Here is a 26,395-nt window from a genome sequence, read left to right as displayed (position 1 = left end):
GGTTTTAAACATAGCGATATAATTTCAGAGCAATTGAAATACTTGTACACAAGTTATTACCCTGAAACTAGAAACATGCTTGTTTTGGGCCCCTTTAGGTCCCCTAATTCCTAAACGGTTGGGACCATCATCCCCAAAAATAAAATTAATCCCAACCTTCCTTTTGTGGTATTGAACCTTCTGAAAAAATTTCATAAAGATCTATTCACTTAAACTAAAGTTATTATCCGGAAACCAATGTGTCTTCGGACAACGACAACGCAGACGACGACATCATACCATTATACGATCCCAAAATTTTTTTGGGGTCGTATAAAAAGGGAAATTTTCTTGGCAGTTATAATTACTAATTTTGCAGTAAAATTTGAAACAATGAAAGAAAACTTTCATGATTATTTGATAGACAGTTCATAAGATGAAGTGCATACAGTCATGACATTAATGAATCTGAAAGGATGGATGTATAATTCAGGTTTTAAAGACAACAGATCTATATTGTAAATCATGTTTGGGTCTCAAATCAAAAGAAAAAAAATCTTGAATCTGCAAAAATTTCAATCAATTACCTTTTATGAGCTATTGAAATGGGTGTTATGGGGCACAATATTTTACCCTATAATGAATAAAAATACCAAGGAGTCTGAACATCTAAAACAAATTCCTAAACCATACATGCCAACTTTTGAAGATCCCCATGGGGGTTTTATTGTGTGCACCAACTTCCAAGGTTACAATTCTTTGCATTGATTTTTGCAATGTTATTTGTGCATGTTGTTTTGTGGTCTAGAAAAACTATCATATTTGTATGATGAGCTTACAACCTTTTTTCTTTTGTTTATTTGCATGATTTTAGTTATTATATCAGTAGAAAAGATGAACATGTAGCTAATATAACACGATTTATTTTCTTGTGTAAAAATATTGAAAAATTGTTGACTTTTCCTATCTAAAATTATGCATAAAGAAGGACATTTATTTGGACTCACAAACTCGACTTTAACAGTCACAATTCGAACAGAACATTGACTTTAACAATGCTTATTTGTTTTCAAGGGGGGGTTCGTCCGAACCCCCCCCCCCTGGCTACGGGTATGACTAAGTACATTGCTGAAGCAGTAATACTACATGTACAATTGAAGCTTAAATCCTGGTAGTATGAAAACACTGGAAAAGACAAAACCATGTTCATGCATGTTGAATTCCTTTTTAAAATAATTTCTGTTTTTCTAAGTATACTGAAATTTCCATCAAATTAATTCAGCTGATCAATCAGAAAATTACTAAATTCAACTAACAGGAAAAGATCCATGAAAAAATTGTCAAGGTTAGTACGTTCTTACTGGCAAATGAAGGGCATAGGACATTTGAGCGAAAAAGAAAAAAGCACATAGGGTCATTTGAGCGCCGACTTCATAGGACATTTGAGCGCCGGGATATTAACCTTACCTGAGTTTTCAGACAGGACATTTGAGCGAAATTTTCCCTGATAATTTTACACGAATTAAGATTTTTTTTTAAAAGTAAGAAAAAAAAGTAAGATTTAGTTATAAATATTTTTTATTTTATTTCACACCCGAGTAATTCGACCGGTTCTGGCTGGTTTATGTAAGTGAAATCCTTAGTTGATCTCTATTTACCAATCAATTCTACTATAATTCATTGGCTATGCAAATTTTCTTTGTTCTAAAATTCTTATATATATATCTATTAAGTGAAATGTCCCTTGGCACTTGAAATCTTAATACTAATAATACATGTACGTGTTAAAATGGATATTATTTTGACCGAGACTAATAAGGGAAAAAGAAGCCTTGTTTGTGACAGTTTCCGATATAGAGTGGACAAAACACTAAAAGGAGAAGAAATATCCTGGAGATGTACAGTAAGTACCTTTTTTTACAAATTTAATGTTAATGTAAACTACTTGTTCGTCTGTTACGCTTCAACTTCCATAACTTCTTTTAATTTTGATTTATATCTATATCATTATATGTCTATCTTATACCTCCTTTAGATTAATTTTTTAACACATTTGAATATAAGCTACCACATATAGGGTTAGGTATCAAGGCTCCATGTTGAAGGTCGTACTGTAACCTATATAACATTGTTAGGTTGATTTTCTAGGCACTTTACAATATTCATACAATACACTGTAAAAATTGTGCTTAGAGCCTAAACATGTTTAGGAAAATGTTTAGAAGCTAAACACATAAATGTCTGTGGTGTTCCCATTCTAAACATGTTATGAATTTCATTTCATTTCATTTCATACTACATCTTATTTTTATGTCTTGCAATAGCAAATGAAAAAGCATTTAAACACTTCAATTGTATTTGTCCTTTCAATATTTTTCAGGCAAAAGGTTGCAAAGCAAGACTGAGGACGGATTGTACCGGAACCGTTATAATTCAACAGAAAAATACTCATAACCATGATACCAGTGATCGTGACAATGAACGTCACTTGCTGCGGGTACGATAAAAAAAAAAAGCGGATGATGATATTGCTCAACGTCCTTCAAAAATTATCCGTACAGAGTTACAGAACATGGATGAAGCAAATCTAAAGTCTGAAGACATTGGCAGCGTTTCAAAGGCTATATATAGAAAGAGGCGTAAATCTCACCCTGCACTTCCTAAATCTAGAGAGGAAACACACCAATCATTAAAGAAGATTAATATTCAGTCAAATAAATTTGAAAATTTTGTGCAGTTTAATGATGAACAAACTGGTATAATTATTCTTACGTGTCCAACCAATCTTGAATGTTTATGCAGTGTGCCGGAAATTTTTATGGATGGTACTTACAAATATTGCCCAAAGTTCTTTAAACAGTTATATACTATTCATGGCTATAACAAAGGAAATTATGTCCCTCTTGTATTCTGCTTACTTCCTGGAAAGTCTGAAGAAATTTACGTGAATTGCTTTTCCTCAATTGTCAAGCTATGTTCCGATCAAGGTCACACACTTCAACCGAAAGCAGTACACGTCGATTTTGAAGAACGGGTAATGAAAGTTATGAAGGATTTTTTCCCGTCTATAGAGATCAAATGCTGTAGGTTTCACTTAGGCCAAGCCTGGTGGCGAAAAATCCAGAAAGTTGGACTTAGTCAACAATACAAAGAGCTTGATTCAGACATTAGTAAATGGCTTAAAGGGATTTTTGGGATAGCCTTTTTAGCTCCAGACGAAGTAGCCGACTGTTTCGTAGAAGATTTTATGGCCGTTGTACCTAACGACAAGCCTTGTATAGAATTTGCAGATTACCTGACTGATACTTATATAACAGATGAATCGTTATTTCCCCCTCATCTCTGGGCCGAAGTTCCATCCTCGTTAAAACGTACTAACAATGGGCCCGAATCATTTCATGCCCATTATAACGAGCAGTTCTATCACAGTCATCCATCAATTTATATTTTCCTTGACACTATTATCAAATTGCAATCTGTGACTTACATAAAAATTCGGAGTTTGAACATTGATGCACCGCAGAGCCGAACAGAAAAGGAGAAGGAACAGAATCTCCGGGATTTGCATTCGAAATACTGCCAGCAGGAAATTACGAGGGATTTTTATGTCAGAAGCCTGGGATATAAGTTCCAAGCCCGAACAGACTTGTAAATAATGCCGTTGCCGAGTTTTATGTTTTATGACAGTGCTTTGTTTTTAGTGCTTTGTTTACAATTAAAAGATGTTTTAATCTTTTTGTTGGTAAACTCCTGTTTTATGACTGTGCTTTGTTTTTAGTGCTTTGTTTTTTACAATTAAAATATGTTTTAATCTTTTTGTTGGTAAACTCCTCATTTAATGAACTATATTCGTGGTGTGATTGCCAATAAGACAATTCTCTATCCAAGACTTGTTTTCGCTCAAATGTCCTACGCTTATTCTTATTTTGTTGGTAAACTCCTGTTTTATGACTGTGCTTTGTTTTTAGTGCTTTGTTTTTTACAATTAAAATATGTTTTAATCTTTTTGTTGGTAAACTCCTCATTTAATGAACTATATTCGTGGTGTGATTGCCAATAAGACAATTCTCTATCCAAGACTTGTTTTCGCTCAAATGTCCTACGCTTATTCTTATTTTCGCTCAAATGTCCTAAAATTTAGGCGCTCAAATGTCCTATACTTTGGCGCTCAAACGTCCTTTTTTTTTCGCTCAAATGTCCTGTCAATGCGCTCAAATGTCCATTGCCGCAAATGAATGACACTACGACTTGGCTTCAAATGATCCAGTCAATGTATAATAGGTTACCAAACTCTCTTTATTGACCATGCTAAATATAGTTGATGCTTGCAAGTTCGTAAAATGCTTGCAAGTTCTTGACATCTCAGGATTTCCAATTTAATCATGACGTCATGCAAAAATATTTACATCGGCAACGTGCTACTTCAAAAAACTTAGCCGCATATTTTTCATGGCATTTTCACTAGTATCAGCTTCAAAAAGAGACGTTGAGAATGTTCTTGCATATATTATTTGTTTAAACATGTTAAACGTCCATTTCTACTATGACTGTTTTGTTCCTCTCCTAGAATTTGGTTGAATTCTTGGGAAAAGTCTTTCAGAAACGTTATTGACATCGAAACAATGACTTGTCCAGGGTTTTCGCTGGCGGTCGCCATTTTCGCAATTTGCGAAAAAATATTAATTATGGCGTTAAAAATTCGTCATTTGCGAAAGAATTTGACGAAAGAAATATATATAACGATTTATTTTCCTCCATCTTTTTTATTTACTTTTTTTTTCGAGTTTCTCGGACTTTACCCGATCAGACAATACTCGGAATTCACCTTGACCTCATTAAGATATGGACAGAAAATCAATAATCAGCTGATTGCATTTTATAGCTATCGACAACAAAGGACTAATTAATAAAGGTGTTGATTGAATTGTTTGACAAAATGATGTGGTTAAATGGCTTCCGCTATTAAAATGTCACATATAGAATTTATTTTATTTTAGAATTTAGGGATCAATTTCATGTGATAAAAGCTTTTGTTTTGTTGTTAAAACCACTTCTTAGTACAAAAGGGCACATCAGTATTTTTCTTTTAAAGAAACTTTCCCTACGAACTTTACTGGTATTATATGACCAAAACATGTCCATTAATTTTGTTATATTCTAGGACTTATATCTTCTTTATTATTAAAAGTATAGTGGCCCCCTCATTTAGAAAAGTTGTTTAAGATACAATAAATATTTTTCCCTTTTAAGTTAAAAACAATCTTTTGTTTTTAAGTAAATGTTTAGTGTTTATTCATTAACATGTAGACTCTAAAATAAGTTTGAAGGAATAACCATAGACACATGAGACACAATGGGGCAAAATCATCTTATTTAAGGGAGGGGGAGGGGTAGAAAAAAAGTAAATTTTAAACGATAAATATATTTATGTTACTTGGCGAAAAAAATGATAAAGTGGTGAAAAATATATTGTTTTGGCGAAAGAGGTGGCGAAAAAAATAATTGACCCAGGGGAAACCCTGGACTCGTCATATATTTTTAGGTTATGGCGTGCTCTTTTTCCTTTTTAAGGCCATGAGTATTATTTTCTGAAGTCTGGTTGTAAGCAGATTTTTTATGATCAGAAAATGATTTCATATATTTTGATAAAACACAATCTGCCAAGTATTTGCTCGTATTGGATAGTGACATTTGCGCATGTATTGGATAGTGACATTTGTGCATGTGCAACAATATATAGGTCAGGCCTATTGTATTATTTTTTTTTACATTACAGAATAAATTTGAGATCAAATAACAAATGAATATCTGGTTAAAGAGAAATTGGGTGTTATTTGATCTCAAATTTATTCTGTAATGTTAAAATACATAATACAATAGGCCTGACCTATATATATTGTTGCACATGTGCAAATGTCACTATCCAATACAAAGGTCATGAACTTACAAGCATGTCTTCTTATTTTAACGAATCAGGTCACAATACGAAATATAGCCAGATTGGCCATAATTCTGAAACTATTCATCAATTGACTGTATCAGATTGTTTGCAAATAAGTAAAGAATATTTCAATTCATAGTGGATAACATTTGCTCCAAGGTTTTGCTTTTTTCTTCCGTTTTCCGTGAGGGTAACGAACTTCCTATCATCAAGGATACTGGGGATTCATTATTATTCGTACTATACCAATTTTACCAATTTTTGTAGGTTTCTTTTAACAATGAATTAGAATGTTCAACAGATTGCCTATTGTCATGATTGTATATGAAACTTTGGCAAAACCATGAAATTAAATATCTGCTAAAATATTTATAACCTCAATCCACAAAATTAAATAAATCCACAGTCATGACAGTACAGAATGGTGTACAGTCAGGGGACTTACTTAAACAAGTGATTTTCTAAATCACTGATTCAAGTAACATTATTTCCATAAAGGTTGGAAGTTAGAGTTGTCTTTCTTTAATAATCACCTATTTAAGTAGTACAAATTAATCACTAGAAGAAGTGATTTAATATTAGTGTAGCTTTAAATATAGAATACTAATGATCCAGGGACTAATTATGTTTCTAAAATTATCAGAACCAACATCTGTGTTGTCTAGGATGACCAGTTCATTTCAGGTGATGACCTTGTACTGAATCTAGGATAATGACATAAAAATCACTTGTTTAAGTATCAGACCTCAATTTCCTTCCAAAAAATCACTTCTTTAAGTATCATTCTTTTAATAACCCCCACTAATTTCAACACCCCCGAACAGTGAAATTTTTATCGCGAACAGTAGAATTTTATTACATAATCTGAAAGATGAAACCTTGAACTTCACAGGAAAAATACTCCCACTGCTGTGAAAAATCTTTTAAGAAAGTATCAGTTCATTATGTAAAGCCATTATTATAGCATTTTTTCAACTAAAATAGAATTTTCAGGTAAATGATAGCATCAAAGGCATAAACCGTGCTACTTAAAAGAAGCAAAAAGTTCATATTTTTTAATTTTACTCAGGCGCGTAGCTCCCTATACGCTAACACGCAGTTGCGTGCACATCGATTCGGCATGCAAAAAAAATTGGCAAAATCAAAATTTATAGATTGAATGTTAAAGGAAACACCTATGTTGTCACTTTTTTAATTGATGAAATATCATTAAATAACGGCGGCATTTGGTTTCAAAATAAAAGTGTTATTGGAGATTATGACAAAATCGGACAGCAAGTTGTATCTTTTACAAGATTTGAATTTGTAATACTCAGTCTAAGACATGTAGTTTTTGGAGCACATTTTACAGTGTACGGTTCATCAGTTTGGAATGAGATGAACCAATCGGCATTATAAATATCAGAACCCTTCGATATCGTTGAAAATATGCCGAGGCGATGTGGTCGACAGACTACCAGAGCCAATCACCCTGCAAACACGTCAAAACAGTATTGGAAAGTCTCATTATTTTTTGCGTATGTTGAAAACAAATGTACGATCAACAATGAACGACGACAGTTGCTAGCATCACTGCATATTCATCGGCATTTCAGTGTGAATATTGACCACTAAAGTAATAGAGAAGTTTGTTTCTGCCCAGACCCGAAGAGCAGATTTTGGACAATTTTGAGTAAATTCTGTATCACAAATGTGTTGCTTATGTATTACTCTATTTAGAAGATTTATTAATAGTTTTACATTCATAATTTTTTTATAAGTCCTATCTACATGATAGCTGCTCTTTAACCGTTTATGACCGAAAACTGGAAAAGAAAACATTTTTCTGCATAAAAGGGTCCCAAAAATTTTTCGCCTCGCTCCGCTCGGCGGTAGTTGCTTGTACATTGATTCTTTCTACCTACGCCCCTGTTACTAATTAAAAGATGTTATTTAAACTTACGTGTTTAAAATTTTGAAAAAAATACAAAATCCCAATTTGTGACAAAACCTTGAATTTGCTACTCAAATAAGTGATTTAAAAATCACTTATTTCAGTAAGTCCCCTGACTGGTGTAATTTACATGTATGATCAATACCAATCAGTCCAATGTATTTTAGTTATATATAAAGTTGAATTGTTTGATTTATTGTTTTAACATCATGCCAGGTAACAAATTGGACCTCATTATTTAGGCATAGATAAAGTAAATCATATACTTCAAGCAAATGTAACTTGTAAGGCTCAGAAAAAAACATACATTTTTCACATTTATATCAAATAAACACAAGGTTTCTATATCATTGAACATGCTTAGAAATGTAAAAAAAAACGGAATTAACTTATCAAATCTTAATACAATTAATATTTTTTTTGCTGTCTATTGAAAAGTAGGGCGAAGGGACCCATGACGTCAGCTACTGAGACTGAGTTAGTGAGAACATCATCAAGACATCATTTCATGTTTCACATTATATTATTTTCACACAACCTCCAGTGTATTATGTACTGCAGTTTTGGGCTTTTTCGTGCATATCTTAAAGTGGATCATGATGTCATTTTTACCTCTGTTAGCTCTCTGGCTTGCCATTTTACGCTGAAAAGGCCTAGGTCTACCAAAACTTTCACATTTCTTGATTTCTTCGAACTCGGTCACCTGGGCCCTTATCGGTTGTCTAGGTAAAGAGCCTAGTATAAAGAGAAACACCGTGAATTCTGGAAACCAGAAACAAAAAGTTTAGCCGATAACCAACAGGTGTTTTAGTACTATTTAACTTTAAAGTACTCAAAAGGACCTAACTAAAGGATTCGTTTTACTGTACTACGATTTTGTTCGTACCATAATTAACCAGTGTCGGATTTTTAACTTAAATCAGAAGCCTAGACAACATAAGTACAATATACCTTACCTTACCTCTGTAACTTTAACCCCCTTTGTAGAGGAACCAGTACCGTCTAGTATGTATATAGAACTTGACTTGTGATCTCAATTTACAGTGATGCCTCCACCAAATATGTTGCAGTGCTCTATTTACACAGTGAAGTCCTACCCACACACAAATGTTTAAAAAAAATCCTTTGTTATATAATTACATTAATGTTTCTGTGTTGATTAAAAGTCAAGTCACTATAAAATTCCTCTCTTTCTTTATATATATTGTAGCGATTTTAGTTTGACAGTATGATTTGTAATTATGTAGGCTATCTTTCTTTTAAATACATTTGGGATAAATTACATTTCAATAGTGATTTGAATTGAAACTTTGTGTTGTGGTTTGTTTTCTTTGTACCATTCGAACATGGATTTTACGTAATTTACGCTACCTCAAAATAACACATCGACAAACACGAATCCATACAAAAACGACAATGCTACAATATATACACTGGATTTCACATTTGTTCCCCTAACCGATAGATGTATTCTTTAAAAGTTAGTATGACTCATATCTTTAAAATTCAACAGCATTATTCCATAATTGCTTAGTATGTTTCACGGTAAAAAGATAAAAGAATGAGTGCCTCTTCCTCAAGGCTTTAAGCTGTAGTATAAAGTATTATCTAAAAGTCATATTCATTTCTTCTAAAAGGTCCTTTGTGTTATATAATTCATGTATTGCTTAACATTCTGTTAGCCATATATAATCTAAAATATTTTCACTATAAGATCGCATACTTTAATAAAATGTCACTACTAGCATGACTAGTATGTATATATGCTAAAATAGGTTCATTATTTCCGCTCTGTAAAATTGAGTAGTGAATGTATACGAATTTCGTGGCAAAGATATTGTTTCTTCTTTTTAAAATGGAAGCGGTTAGTATTTCCTTTTTAAAGTCATAATTATTAATTATCATCCGCATACTATCTAATATCGGACTATATGTAACTGATATATATATATCAAGCGTCTAGTTAGGCGTTCTACTTTTGCTACACTGGCTGGAGAGAGTTTCCTTGATGTTGCTACCGGTGTGATGTCCAGAATTATTTGTAACTTTTCACTGTCCAATAGTTCATTAAATTGAATTCCAAAACTGTTTAGTACATCAACTGTTTCTAAAAGTATCTTGTTCCTGATATTTCGGAGTTGTACGCAGTGTAATATGAAATGGGTCACAGTTTCATCATCCTTTGAGCATAGTAGCTATATAGGCACTTCGAATCGGTTTCATCCTTATACATTTTTATTCGCTTGCTTTGTAGAATATATGATCCAGTAAGCAGTTTTAGTTTACCTGGTAGTCTTGTCGTATCTATGGCTGAGTGGCAGTTAATTCTGAATAGAGTATGAATTTTACCTTTTTTCAGGTTTCCCGTTGTGAGATGGTCTAGTCCTTTATATAATAGCAACAGTTGCACTAATGATTAACTCCAATAATTATGCACTGTTCTTTTGATGTTTGAGGTCCACAAGGATTTTTTGACGGGGTTGTCCAGGTAACATGTGGCTTCTTGCAGATTGCACTTCCTGAGCATATGCTTTACGTCGACAAACAATATACAGCAGAGGGTCCGGATGGGGTTTTAACAAGGATTTGTATAGTTACTATACTATGATACAAATCTTGGTTTAAAGAATAGATAAAAATGACAAAAATATTGACTATTATAGCAAAAGTCTATTACTAGAAAATTACAGTGGCGGATCCAGGGGGTTCTAGGGGATGGAACCCCTTTTTTTGTACCCATTCAATGCATTTGAATAGGTACATGTAGTTGGAACCCCCCCCCCTTTTTTTCACGGACGATCAATGCATTTGAATGGGTACATGTAGTTGAAACCCCTTTTTTTGGACGATCAATGCACTTGAATGGGTACATGTAGTTGTACCCCCCTTTTTTTGTCCTGGGTAAGGAACCCCCTTTTTAAAATGGCTGGATCCTCCTCTGAATTAGTAATAGACTTCTGCTATTAGGAAAGAAAAATGAGAAAAAAATTAAAGAGAAGAGAAAAATGGGAAAAATTGTCAAAAATTTAAGAATGGGTTATTATAATAATGAGAATGATTACAGAAATCAGAGACATATATGTCTCTGCAGAAATGAACCGTTCATACAAAACAAGAAATCATATATTTGCAGATAAATCAGTTAGATATTTGAAAATATAATTCTTAAGAGATGATTTTGCAAATATTTACCCCACGACCGAATAAAAAAATTACGACCATTTAGCAAAACAATAGCACCGAAAAACTCAGTCACAAGTGTCATTTTTGGGTCCTTTATAGATTGCAGTTCGGTGTGAGCCAAGGCTCCGTACGTGTCGGAAGATCTTACTTTGACCTATAATGGTTTGGTTTACTTTTACAAATTGTTACTTAGATGATAGAGTTGTCTCAATGGCACTCATACCACATCTTCTTACATCTTATTCTATTAAATATAAACAAGAGGCTCTCAAGAGCCTGAATCGCTCACTTGTTGTTATTTGCCTCGAAATCTCTCATCAATGATTATTTTTGCTTATCAATATGTGGCTTTAACATGCCATTTAAATTGTCATTGTATCTGTCATATTTTCTTCAAAAGCAAATAAATTCATTTTACCCATATGTTCCATGTTAGCCAAAATTTATACTAGATTCGTTTGAGAAGATTTTTAAAGTTAAAAAACAGAAACATTTTGTGTTAAATTGTCCTTAAAGGGCAATAACTCCTTAAGAGGTCAATTAACAATTTTGGTCATTGAAATAGTTTACGACGACAGACGACGAAGGACAACGGACGACGGACGACGACGGACGCCAAGGGATAGCATAAGCTCACATGGGACCCTTCGGGCCCCGGTGAGCTAAAAAGAAGATGAGATATGATTGCTGAGACAACTCAGTCTTCACAAGAGACCAAATGACACAGAAATTACCAACTATAGGTCACTGTACGGCCGCCTTCAACAATGAGCAGAGCACATAACGCATAGTCAGCTACAACACGCCCCGAAATCACAAATGTAAAGCAATTAAAACAAGAAAACTAACGGCCTTATTAATGTACAAAACTATCAATGAAAAACAATTATGTAACGCAGCAAAAACCAACAACCACTGAACTACGGGCTCCTGGCTGGGGAGAGGCCTATACACGCATGATGTGGCGGTGTTGAACAATTACATGTTAGCGGGATCACAACGCCCCCTAACCTTACACAGTGGTGTAACAGTAAAACACAAGAACGAACTATAAAAATCAGTTTAAAAAGGCTTAACTCATCAGATGGATACAAATATAAATACATCTAAACACAGATTGGACGTGGCGGCTGGGTTCTTTTACATCCAACAACAAAAATACATCAAATTTTGCGGCCTTGGTTTAAAATCTAGACCTATTGTGTTCTGCTATTTTGCAATCCAACATGGCGAAAGATACCCATACTGCCCTCAGTAACTTTAATGAAAAATCACTGTTTCTTTATTATTCTATATGACATATGTTATAGTAAATTCAATCCTGTTTCTCAATCCTGTTTGTGATACTAAATCATCTTTTATTTTGTTTGTTTCTCCCTGGAATTATTTAGTGATGATTCCAAACATGCAAAAGCACAAAGCATCTTCAAATGTGAACACGACACGTTTCTTGAATAACAGTGTAAAAACAGAAAAATACCTAATCAAATGGCAATACCAAAAGCTCAAACACATCAAACGAATGGATAACAAATGTCATATTCCTGACTTGTTACAGAAAATGCAGGATTTAACCTGGTTTTAAAGCTAGCTAAACCTCTCACTTGTACGACAGTCGCATCAAATTCCATATATTGACAACGATGTGTAAACAAAACAAACACAATGAGTACAAATGTCACAAAAAGGGGCACAACAGCAACACGAACCCCACTAAAAACTGGAGGTGATCTCAGGTGTTCCGGAAGTGTAATCAGATCCTGCTCCACATGTGGCACCCGTCGTGTTGCTCATGTTATTACAAAGTCGGTAAATAGTCTAATTCGGTAGGTCACATTCGTGAAAAGGTAACGGGATTGTGGTTACGACTTGAGGATCATATCCGATATCATCTGCGAAACGGATATGCCATAACGGTCAACCAATTGAGAGTACTAACAAACTAATTAATAACAAAACAATTTACGGAGAAGAAATATGACGGACATGAACCAACGACAACCACTGAACTACAGACTCTGGACTATCTACAGGCACATACAGAATGTGGCGGGATTAAACATATTTGTGAACGCTCAATCCTCCCCTAACCTTGGACAGTGGTGTAACAGCACAACACTATAAAAATCAGTTGAAAAGGGATAAATTACTCATCATATCGCTACAAAGCACAACACATAAAACAAAACCACAGACCGGGTATTCATACATCCCTCAACCCTAACAAAAACTAATAACAGATTTGGAAAAAACTCAAGCCAATAACAACTAATAAAAATATCTATTCTGACTTCTCTTAAACTGAGTTTACTGTGCGTATTGCTATGTGTTTCTGTATTCAACATTGGATAGATGTTTAGGGGGAGGGTTCAGACTCACAAAACATGTTAAACCCCGCCTCATTTTTGCGCCTGTCCCAAGTCAGGAGCTTCTGGTCTTTGTTAGTCATTTATTTGTTTTGGAGTTTAGTGAGACGTCCATTTGCACTGAACTAGTAAACAATTTTATTTAGGGGCCAGCTGAGGATTTTCTTGCTGCGTTGAAGACCATTTGGTGGCCTTCGGCTGTTGTCTGCTCTTTGGTCGGATTGTTGTCTCTTTGACATATTCCTCATTTCTATTCTCAATTCTATCGGTAACTGGATAAACAAAAAGGTCTACCGGATAGAACTTAATAGGGTGATATATTGTTAAAGTATATGCATGTTACCAAACAAAAAGGACTGAATTAAAACAATATACAAGGGCATTTATTTGTTGGGTTTACAAAATGTATTAGAAAGAAGAAATATATATGCATAAGCCAAGCTTTTGAAAAAAGCAAATACCGATTAATTTCACACCAACCAGGAAGTTATGTGTTTAAAAAGACTGTACATGTGTAGTTTCGTGAGCATTGTAAGTTTTGATTGTTCAGAACAGCAATAATGGCAGCTATCGATAAGAAAAAAATAGATAATTTTTTATCAGTGGCTCTTGGTTTAAAATTTTGTATATCTGGATTACAAGACTTTATACTGGACACTATGTAAACACTACATCAAAACATTTTACAACAAATACCTATAGGCTTTTGTAATATAAACTGTAGTAGAAAATACGGAAATGGTTTTAGTCTGTGGTGCAACATTTGTAGATCATGGAAAGACGAACTTCATAAGCTTTGTCGGTATAAGAAACAATGGGACAAAATTAACTGGAAGGAGATCGATACCATTGACTTTCCACACTCTACACCAGATTCATATGAAGCTATATCGAAAGTTTTTGTTCGTGATTATGTCTTTGTTTATGAATATGAAAACCTTTTCAATCGATAATCAAATATTGGTAGATATTCAACGACATAGAAACGATAGCTTTGCTCATAATTATAAGGTTAGTGTAGACGTAGAAACGGAGAAAAGATTGTGCGAAACGGAGAAAAGATTGTGCTTACAAAGCTTTATTCGGATTTTAAAAGGGGGGCAAGGGGGGTCCTCATAACAGCAAAACAGTGAATTGATTTGGTGAAAAACAGATAACAAGGAATTGAAAAGGGATAATAACAGATAACAGTAAATGAAATATGAAAATAAATCTGTCCAGGGCCAATCCAGTAGATGACTCGTAGATCTTAGTATATAACTTGTGGTATGAACCTAGAAAATTGTAATTTGTGTAAACAAGACGTTTCGGCCGTTGAGGCAGTTCTGCCTTGGTTGATTTTTTTCCGTAACTTGTACAATAAGTTATAGTATGGATGTTGAATTTTTCTGAACAAAATTACTAGTTTCTGTTTTTGATATAGGGATATTTTTAATCTAGGGCATTTGAGGGATCAATTTTTAATGATTTAGGTTTTTTTATTTAATTTTTAAAAATAGTGCAGCCATTGACACTTTATTATCAATTTGATTTTTCGATTTTTTTTTCTGAAAAGCAATATATATAATACTTTACAAGTAATAAAAAAACATTGATGCACAATATATTTTTTTTATTTAATGACCACATGATAAAACTTACTTATAAAATACAAAAATACCCAGATCAGTGGAGATAGGACATGTAACTGAAACATGCATGCCAGTTATGGATATTCTGATAATAGAAATTGAATCAAGTGACAATTCTGATAGTATAATAGAAATTGGACCTAGTGAAAATTTGGATGACACCAAGTGAAACACCAATCATGTATCTTATGTGAAATTATAGAATATGGAAAATTTGGGTACAGCATTGGAGAAGCTGTAGGATTTTAAAAAGGGTATTTACCGAAAAAAATAAACTGAAGACACATCTGTGTTTGCATCAATGGTTTCTGAGCTTCAATTTTCGCCATGTGAAGCAGTTCAAAAGCATTTAAAAATATGGTGGTCAGGGTTCTCTTTCATGTAAATGAAAAGAGAGGGAGTAGCACTTATAATATAAATACTAAAAGAAAAAGATGTTGTATAGTTCCCAAAGCCATAATTCAAACCCACATCACTTAGTAATGTAAAACAATTTAAAGGAGAAAACTAACTGCCTAATTTATCCACAAAATAGTGAACGAGAAACTTAGTAACACAGTAACAAACTTCAACCACTGAATCCAGGCTCCTGACTTGGAAATAGGCACATACAGAATGTGACTGCGTCAACTTTAGCATGCTAGTTGGTGTCTAATCCTCCCCTAAGCAGGGACAGTGGTGTAATAGTACAACATAAAGATTATTATGTGGTCATTGAATAAAACAATCTATAGGGTGTACCAATGCTTTTTTTTATAACAAAATCCATACTATGAGTTATTGTACAAGTAATAAGTGAATTATAATTTGTACAAAATGCTACATGTTCACAGACAATGGAATTTATTACAAAGGATAATAATAATATATACTGGAATGGTCCTGGGTCCAATTGATTTTATATGTTTATGTGATGTATGTTACTGAAATTCTCCTGCAAATACAGGGCCACCCGATAATACCAGTAGAAAGACCCCAATAGATATACATTGTAAGAAGATGTGGTAAGCGTGTCAATGAGACTATTATCCATTCAAATCACAATTTTCAATTATCTTCAATTTCGACGGAAGATTGGCTGTCAAAATGCTAACATTCCAATTTTCAATAACAGTTAACAGTAAATAGATTCTCACAATAACAGATAACAAAATAGATAATAGTCATATAACAGCTAACAAAGAATAAGACAATAACAGCTAACAGTAAATATATTTTCAGAATAACAGATAACAAAGAATTAAAATGCCCCATAACAGCATAACAGTTAAACCCCTTGCCCCCCCTCTTTAAAAGTCCCGAATATATTTTGTAAAGAAAGTTCAAAAGTTGCTTTAAGGATTATGTACCCTTGTGTTAATTCAATGCTAAACATATGGAAATTTTATAGAAAATCCACAGCCTTTATCCTTGTACTGTGATATTTGGCAATTTGATGACTGATAGATATAGGATAATTGCATGCAGTGCTAGCATCGATTTCCTTAAAACAAGTTTATTAATGAATATAATAATAATAATAATAATAATAATAATTCTTTATTTAAAGAGGGTTACACAGTTAGCTGTAAAGCTAATCTTACCTGAGGCCCTCATAAAATACAATGAAATATAACAAACAATTACAAAATATCAAACAGACACACATACATGAATAATGAAAAAAAAAAAATTGTTATGAAATATACAATTTTCAAAACAGGTAAAAGTTACAAATTCATATATGACATGTATAGTATTGGCATCAACAATATCATAAGTTTGAGTAAGTGTGTGAAAATTATTATGCATATAAAAAACGCACAGCTTCTTAATGTTCCATCAAGTAATTTTTTAAATCTTTTTTTGAATGAGCTTGTACTTGAGGTTGATTTTTCCAGGGATATTGGTAAGTTATTCCATCAAATAGATCCTGAATATATAAAAGATTTCTTATAAAGCTCTGTTTTGGCTTTTGGAACTTGTAAATTTTTGCAAGAGGCATTTCTCAAACAATATTGGTTTCTTTCTGGCATTTGTAACTGATATATATATATCAAGCGTCTAGTTAGGCGTTCTACTTTTGCTACACTGGCTGGAGAGAGTTTCCTTGATGTTGCTACCGGTGTGATGTCCAGAATTATTTGTAACTTTTCACTGTCCAATAGTTCATTAAATTGAATTCCAAAACTGTTTAGTACATCAACTGTTTCTAAAAGTATCTTGTTCCTGATATTTCGGAGTTGTACGCAGTGTAATATGAAATGGGTCACAGTTTCATCATCCTTTGAGCATAGTAGCTATATAGGCACTTCGAATCGGTTTCATCCTTATACATTTTTATTCGCTTGCTTTGTAGAATATATGATCCAGTAAGCAGTTTTAGTTTACCTGGTAGTCTTGTCGTATCTATGGCTGAGTGGCAGTTAATTCTGAATAGAGTATGAATTTTACCTTTTTTCAGGTTTCCCGTTGTGAGATGGTCTAGTCCTTTATATAATAGCAACAGTTGCACTAATGATTAACTCCAATAATTATGCACTGTTCTTTTGATGTTTGAGGTCCACAAGGATTTTTTGACGGGGTTGTCCAGGTAACATGTGGCTTCTTGCAGATTGCACTTCCTGAGCATATGCTTTACGTCGACAAACAATATACAGCAGAGGGTCCGGATGGGGTTTTAACAAGGATTTGTATAGTTACTATACTATGATACAAATCTTGGTTTAAAGAATAGATAAAAATGACAAAAATATTGACTATTATAGCAAAAGTCTATTACTAGAAAATTACAGTGGCGGATCCAGGGGGTTCTAGGGGATGGAACCCCTTTTTTTGTACCCATTCAATGCATTTGAATAGGTACATGTAGTTGGAACCCCCCCCCCCCTTTTTTTCACGGACGATCAATGCATTTGAATGGGTACATGTAGTTGAAACCCCTTTTTTTGGACGATCAATGCACTTGAATGGGTACATGTAGTTGTACCCCCCTTTTTTTGTCCTGGGTAAGGAACCCCCTTTTTAAAATGGCTGGATCCTCCTCTGAATTAGTAATAGACTTCTGCTATTAGGAAAGAAAAATGAGAAAAAAATTAAAGAGAAGAGAAAAATGGGAAAAATTGTCAAAAATTTAAGAATGGGTTATTATAATAATGAGAATGATTACAGAAATCAGAGACATATATGTCTCTGCAGAAATGAACCGTTCATACAAAACAAGAAATCATATATTTGCAGATAAATCAGTTAGATATTTGAAAATATAATTCTTAAGAGATGATTTTGCAAATATTTACCCCACGACCGAATAAAAAAATTACGACCATTTAGCAAAACAATAGCACCGAAAAACTCAGTCACAAGTGTCATTTTTGGGTCCTTTATAGATTGCAGTTCGGTGTGAGCCAAGGCTCCGTACGTGTCGGAAGATCTTACTTTGACCTATAATGGTTTGGTTTACTTTTACAAATTGTTACTTAGATGATAGAGTTGTCTCAATGGCACTCATACCACATCTTCTTACATCTTATTCTATTAAATATAAACAAGAGGCTCTCAAGAGCCTGAATCGCTCACTTGTTGTTATTTGCCTCGAAATCTCTCATCAATGATTATTTTTGCTTATCAATATGTGGCTTTAACATGCCATTTAAATTGTCATTGTATCTGTCATATTTTCTTCAAAAGCAAATAAATTCATTTTACCCATATGTTCCATGTTAGCCAAAATTTATACTAGATTCGTTTGAGAAGATTTTTAAAGTTAAAAAACAGAAACATTTTGTGTTAAATTGTCCTTAAAGGGCAATAACTCCTTAAGAGGTCAATTAACAATTTTGGTCATTGAAATAGTTTACGACGACAGACGACGAAGGACAACGGACGACGGACGACGACGGACGCCAAGGGATAGCATAAGCTCACATGGGACCCTTCGGGCCCCGGTGAGCTAAAAAGAAGATGAGATATGATTGCTGAGACAACTCAGTCTTCACAAGAGACCAAATGACACAGAAATTACCAACTATAGGTCACTGTACGGCCGCCTTCAACAATGAGCAGAGCACATAACGCATAGTCAGCTACAACACGCCCCGAAATCACAAATGTAAAGCAATTAAAACAAGAAAACTAACGGCCTTATTAATGTACAAAACTATCAATGAAAAACAATTATGTAACGCAGCAAAAACCAACAACCACTGAACTACGGGCTCCTGGCTGGGGAGAGGCCTATACACGCATGATGTGGCGGTGTTGAACAATTACATGTTAGCGGGATCACAACGCCCCCTAACCTTACACAGTGGTGTAACAGTAAAACACAAGAACGAACTATAAAAATCAGTTTAAAAAGGCTTAACTCATCAGATGGATACAAATATAAATACATCTAAACACAGATTGGACGTGGCGGCTGGGTTCTTTTACATCCAACAACAAAAATACATCAAATTTTGCGGCCTTGGTTTAAAATCTAGACCTATTGTGTTCTGCTATTTTGCAATCCAACATGGCGAAAGATACCCATACTGCCCTCAGTAACTTTAATGAAAAATCACTGTTTCTTTATTATTCTATATGACATATGTTATAGTAAATTCAATCCTGTTTCTCAATCCTGTTTGTGATACTAAATCATCTTTTATTTTGTTTGTTTCTCCCTGGAATTATTTAGTGATGATTCCAAACATGCAAAAGCACAAAGCATCTTCAAATGTGAACACGACACGTTTCTTGAATAACAGTGTAAAAACAGAAAAATACCTAATCAAATGGCAATACCAAAAGCTCAAACACATCAAACGAATGGATAACAAATGTCATATTCCTGACTTGTTACAGAAAATGCAGGATTTAACCTGGTTTTAAAGCTAGCTAAACCTCTCACTTGTACGACAGTCGCATCAAATTCCATATATTGACAACGATGTGTAAACAAAACAAACACAATGAGTACAAATGTCACAAAAAGGGGCACAACAGCAACACGAACCCCACTAAAAACTGGAGGTGATCTCAGGTGTTCCGGAAGTGTAATCAGATCCTGCTCCACATGTGGCACCCGTCGTGTTGCTCATGTTATTACAAAGTCGGTAAATAGTCTAATTCGGTAGGTCACATTCGTGAAAAGGTAACGGGATTGTGGTTACGACTTGAGGATCATATCCGATATCATCTGCGAAACGGATATGCCATAACGGTCAACCAATTGAGAGTACTAACAAACTAATTAATAACAAAACAATTTACGGAGAAGAAATATGACGGACATGAACCAACGACAACCACTGAACTACAGACTCTGGACTATCTACAGGCACATACAGAATGTGGCGGGATTAAACATATTTGTGAACGCTCAATCCTCCCCTAACCTTGGACAGTGGTGTAACAGCACAACACTATAAAAATCAGTTGAAAAGGGATAAATTACTCATCATATCGCTACAAAGCACAACACATAAAACAAAACCACAGACCGGGTATTCATACATCCCTCAACCCTAACAAAAACTAATAACAGATTTGGAAAAAACTCAAGCCAATAACAACTAATAAAAATATCTATTCTGACTTCTCTTAAACTGAGTTTACTGTGCGTATTGCTATGTGTTTCTGTATTCAACATTGGATAGATGTTTAGGGGGAGGGTTCAGACTCACAAAACATGTTAAACCCCGCCTCATTTTTGCGCCTGTCCCAAGTCAGGAGCTTCTGGTCTTTGTTAGTCATTTATTTGTTTTGGAGTTTAGTGAGACGTCCATTTGCACTGAACTAGTAAACAATTTTATTTAGGGGCCAGCTGAGGATTTTCTTGCTGCGTTGAAGACCATTTGGTGGCCTTCGGCTGTTGTCTGCTCTTTGGTCGGATTGTTGTCTCTTTGACATATTCCTCATTTCTATTCTCAATTCTATCGGTAACTGGATAAACAAAAAGGTCTACCGGATAGAACTTAATAGGGTGATATATTGTTAAAGTATATGCATGTTACCAAACAAAAAGGACTGAATTAAAACAATATACAAGGGCATTTATTTGTTGGGTTTACAAAATGTATTAGAAAGAAGAAATATATATGCATAAGCCAAGCTTTTGAAAAAAGCAAATACCGATTAATTTCACACCAACCAGGAAGTTATGTGTTTAAAAAGACTGTACATGTGTAGTTTCGTGAGCATTGTAAGTTTTGATTGTTCAGAACAGCAATAATGGCAGCTATCGATAAGAAAAAAATAGATAATTTTTTATCAGTGGCTCTTGGTTTAAAATTTTGTATATCTGGATTACAAGACTTTATACTGGACACTATGTAAACACTACATCAAAACATTTTACAACAAATACCTATAGGCTTTTGTAATATAAACTGTAGTAGAAAATACGGAAATGGTTTTAGTCTGTGGTGCAACATTTGTAGATCATGGAAAGACGAACTTCATAAGCTTTGTCGGTATAAGAAACAATGGGACAAAATTAACTGGAAGGAGATCGATACCATTGACTTTCCACACTCTACACCAGATTCATATGAAGCTATATCGAAAGTTTTTGTTCGTGATTATGTCTTTGTTTATGAATATGAAAACCTTTTCAATCGATAATCAAATATTGGTAGATATTCAACGACATAGAAACGATAGCTTTGCTCATAATTATAAGGTTAGTGTAGACGTAGAAACGGAGAAAAGATTGTGCGAAACGGAGAAAAGATTGTGCTTACAAAGCTTTATTCGGATTTTAAAAGGGGGGCAAGGGGGGTCCTCATAACAGCAAAACAGTGAATTGATTTGGTGAAAAACAGATAACAAGGAATTGAAAAGGGATAATAACAGATAACAGTAAATGAAATATGAAAATAAATCTGTCCAGGGCCAATCCAGTAGATGACTCGTAGATCTTAGTATATAACTTGTGGTATGAACCTAGAAAATTGTAATTTGTGTAAACAAGACGTTTCGGCCGTTGAGGCAGTTCTGCCTTGGTTGATTTTTTTCCGTAACTTGTACAATAAGTTATAGTATGGATGTTGAATTTTTCTGAACAAAATTACTAGTTTCTGTTTTTGATATAGGGATATTTTTAATCTAGGGCATTTGAGGGATCAATTTTTAATGATTTAGGTTTTTTTATTTAATTTTTAAAAATAGTGCAGCCATTGACACTTTATTATCAATTTGATTTTTCGATTTTTTTTTCTGAAAAGCAATATATATAATACTTTACAAGTAATAAAAAAACATTGATGCACAATATATTTTTTTTATTTAATGACCACATGATAAAACTTACTTATAAAATACAAAAATACCCAGATCAGTGGAGATAGGACATGTAACTGAAACATGCATGCCAGTTATGGATATTCTGATAATAGAAATTGAATCAAGTGACAATTCTGATAGTATAATAGAAATTGGACCTAGTGAAAATTTGGATGACACCAAGTGAAACACCAATCATGTATCTTATGTGAAATTATAGAATATGGAAAATTTGGGTACAGCATTGGAGAAGCTGTAGGATTTTAAAAAGGGTATTTACCGAAAAAAATAAACTGAAGACACATCTGTGTTTGCATCAATGGTTTCTGAGCTTCAATTTTCGCCATGTGAAGCAGTTCAAAAGCATTTAAAAATATGGTGGTCAGGGTTCTCTTTCATGTAAATGAAAAGAGAGGGAGTAGCACTTATAATATAAATACTAAAAGAAAAAGATGTTGTATAGTTCCCAAAGCCATAATTCAAACCCACATCACTTAGTAATGTAAAACAATTTAAAGGAGAAAACTAACTGCCTAATTTATCCACAAAATAGTGAACGAGAAACTTAGTAACACAGTAACAAACTTCAACCACTGAATCCAGGCTCCTGACTTGGAAATAGGCACATACAGAATGTGACTGCGTCAACTTTAGCATGCTAGTTGGTGTCTAATCCTCCCCTAAGCAGGGACAGTGGTGTAATAGTACAACATAAAGATTATTATGTGGTCATTGAATAAAACAATCTATAGGGTGTACCAATGCTTTTTTTTATAACAAAATCCATACTATGAGTTATTGTACAAGTAATAAGTGAATTATAATTTGTACAAAATGCTACATGTTCACAGACAATGGAATTTATTACAAAGGATAATAATAATATATACTGGAATGGTCCTGGGTCCAATTGATTTTATATGTTTATGTGATGTATGTTACTGAAATTCTCCTGCAAATACAGGGCCACCCGATAATACCAGTAGAAAGACCCCAATAGATATACATTGTAAGAAGATGTGGTAAGCGTGTCAATGAGACTATTATCCATTCAAATCACAATTTTCAATTATCTTCAATTTCGACGGAAGATTGGCTGTCAAAATGCTAACATTCCAATTTTCAATAACAGTTAACAGTAAATAGATTCTCACAATAACAGATAACAAAATAGATAATAGTCATATAACAGCTAACAAAGAATAAGACAATAACAGCTAACAGTAAATATATTTTCAGAATAACAGATAACAAAGAATTAAAATGCCCCATAACAGCATAACAGTTAAACCCCTTGCCCCCCCTCTTTAAAAGTCCCGAATATATTTTGTAAAGAAAGTTCAAAAGTTGCTTTAAGGATTATGTACCCTTGTGTTAATTCAATGCTAAACATATGGAAATTTTATAGAAAATCCACAGCCTTTATCCTTGTACTGTGATATTTGGCAATTTGATGACTGATAGATATAGGATAATTGCATGCAGTGCTAGCATCGATTTCCTTAAAACAAGTTTATTAATGAATATAATAATAATAATAATAATAATAATAATTCTTTATTTAAAGAGGGTTACACAGTTAGCTGTAAAGCTAATCTTACCTGAGGCCCTCATAAAATACAATGAAATATAACAAACAATTACAAAATATCAAACAGACACACATACATGAATAATGAAAAAAAAAAATTGTTATGAAATATACAATTTTCAAAACAGGTAAAAGTTACAAATTCATATATGACATGTATAGTATTGGCATCAACAATATCATAAGTTTGAGTAAGTGTGTGAAAATTATTATGCATATAAAAAACGCACAGCTTCTTAATGTTCCATCAAGTAATTTTTTAAATCTTTTTTTGAATGAGCTTGTACTTGAGGTTGATTTTTCCAGGGATATTGGTAAGTTATTCCATCAAATAGATCCTGAATATATAAAAGATTTCTTATAAAGCTCTGTTTTGGCTTTTGGAACTTGTAAATTTTTGCAAGAGGCATTTCTCAAACAATATTGGTTTCTTTCTGGCATTTCTTTAAACTTTTCAGTGAGATATACAGGGGCTTCATTCTTAAGGTTCATCATAACCTTTTGGCTAAAATGGCCGTATTTACACCCCAAATTTTACTCTGAGTACAGACTAACCTATACACCTGCAACAGTTTTAAGGGATGGCAGGAACTAGATATATAAATTTTAAATGCATTTTATGTTTCAGAAAATTATAAACTTTTCTAGATTTTGCTATCCATTTTTTTTCGTTCCTGCAGAAGGTGCAAAAATTAACTAAGTAGTGAAAACGATTGAGAAGCTCCCCTCATATAATCAATGTTGTGAGTAGTAATGATTTAAATGGACAATAGATGGACAATAGACACCTGTAAACAATAGGTGATTTAACAGGTTTAAACTGTGTAACTGAGTGGACCGTATCAAATGAAACTCGGGTGTTTGTTTTTTTTGCTATCTTCTGCAGACTGGAAAAAAATGAACATCAAAATCCAGGTAAGTTTATAATTTTCTGAAACGTAGACTTCATATAACTTTTATATATCTAGTTCCTGCCATGCCTTAAAACTTTCCGGGATGTACCAGTTTGTCTGTACTTATAGTAATTTTGGAGGTATAAACACGGCCATATTTTTCAATTCCTTATGATGAACCTTAAGGCATTTATGCATCAAAACTGATTTGTGGTATGAGATTCTGTTCTCTACTGTCATCCATCCAAGCTGTTTAAACAGTGGAGCTGATGATGAAAGTGGATCAGCATCTAAAATAAGTCTTGCAGCCCTTTTTTGCAATTTTATTATTCTGACTAGCTCATTTTTAGCACAACCACTCCAAATAATACAACAATGTAGGTTAAAACAAATAAAAATATGGACCAAATCAAATACACCTTTTAAGGTGTGTTCGACTTTAGTGACTCAGCACGAGGTATTTTGAAATTTACAGGTTGGTTAGAACTTTTTTGTAAAAAATAAACACTAGCACATCATAGAAAAGCAAGTGAGTAATCTATATTAAAAATTTTATAACAAAAATCTCTGTATTAAAGGCTGTGGATTTTCTATAAAAATCTTGGTTTATTTGCCACAAAGTACTCTTTTTCTTTTAAAGGCAATGAAACAGTAAATTATAATGCATTCCATCAAGTTTCCCCCTAGTATATGTAAAAAATGGTCTGTCTCTATTATTCATTATATCTGTAGTTTTGATACAATTGATGTTTGAAAAATTTGTACAAAAATCGCTACAGAAGGGGTCATAAACCTTAAGGTTCATCATAAGGAATTGAAAAATATGGCCGTGTTTACACCTCCAAAATTACTATGAGTACAGACAAACTGGTACATCCAGGAAAGTTTTAAGGCATGGCAGGAACTAGATATATAAAAGTTATATGAAGTCTACGTTTCAGAAAATTAAAAACTTACCTGTATTTTGATGTTCATTTTTTTCCAGTCTGCAGAAGATAGCAAAATAAACAAACACCCGAGTTTCATTTGATACGGTCCACTCAGTTATACAGTTTAAACCTGTTAAATCACCTATTGTTTACAGGTGTCTATTGTCCATCTATTGTCCATTTAAATCAATACTACTCACAACATTGATTATATGAGGGGAGCTTCTCAATCGTTTTCACTACTTAGTTAATTTTTGCACCTTCTGCAGGAACGAAAAAAAATGGGTAGCAAAATCTAGAAAAGTTTATAATTTTCTGAAACATAAAATGCATTTAAAATTTATATATCTAGTTCCTGCCATCCCTTAAAACTGTTGCAGGTGTATAGGTTAGTATGTACTCAGAGTAAAATTTGGGGTGTAAATACGGCCATTTTAGCCAAAAGGTTATGATGAACCTTAAGTCTGTTGGAGTCACTTGCGTCATCGGAAGGAGTTCCTACCTGTCTCTTACAACGCCAAGCTGCACGTGAAACACTGATATTAGTAAGAGACGGTATTGATCAACTTTCACCTTGTACTGATTTACAGATAGTAGCATTTGTCTCAGCAAGAGACACCTTCAAAGACAGAATCAACAAAATAATACTGGAATCAACGATTAAACCGAAGATAGTAACAAAAAACCTTATTTCATCAAAG

At 33.6% G+C, this 26,395-nt stretch overlaps 1 protein-coding gene and 1 long non-coding RNA gene across 2 annotated transcripts in view; one reads left to right on the top strand and one right to left on the bottom strand.

Annotated features, from left to right (window-relative positions):
- Positions 1 to 8,571, bottom strand: part of LOC143059126 (dystrobrevin beta-like) — a 99,989-nt gene extending 91,418 nt beyond the window's left edge. Inside the window, exon 1 of the mRNA XM_076232630.1 lies at positions 8,466 to 8,571. Coding sequence (XP_076088745.1) covers positions 8,466 to 8,490 — 25 coding nt within the window. The 5' untranslated portion in view covers positions 8,491 to 8,571. The remainder of the gene's footprint in view (positions 1 to 8,465) is intronic.
- LOC143059055 (uncharacterized) lies at positions 1,354 to 3,794 on the top strand. Its single transcript, XR_012973366.1, has 2 exons — positions 1,354 to 1,882; positions 2,360 to 3,794. It is a non-coding gene; the product is annotated as an uncharacterized LOC143059055 (long non-coding RNA).
- Positions 8,572 to 26,395: the final 17,824 nt, after the last annotated feature.

Source organism: Mytilus galloprovincialis, chromosome 1 (genome assembly GCF_965363235.1).
Source record: "Mytilus galloprovincialis chromosome 1, xbMytGall1.hap1.1, whole genome shotgun sequence".
In the NCBI taxonomy this organism is placed as follows: Eukaryota; Metazoa; Mollusca; class Bivalvia; order Mytilida; family Mytilidae; genus Mytilus; species Mytilus galloprovincialis.
The sequence above is the reverse complement of the archived record's forward strand: the minus strand, read 5'-3'. Positions and strand labels throughout refer to the sequence as shown.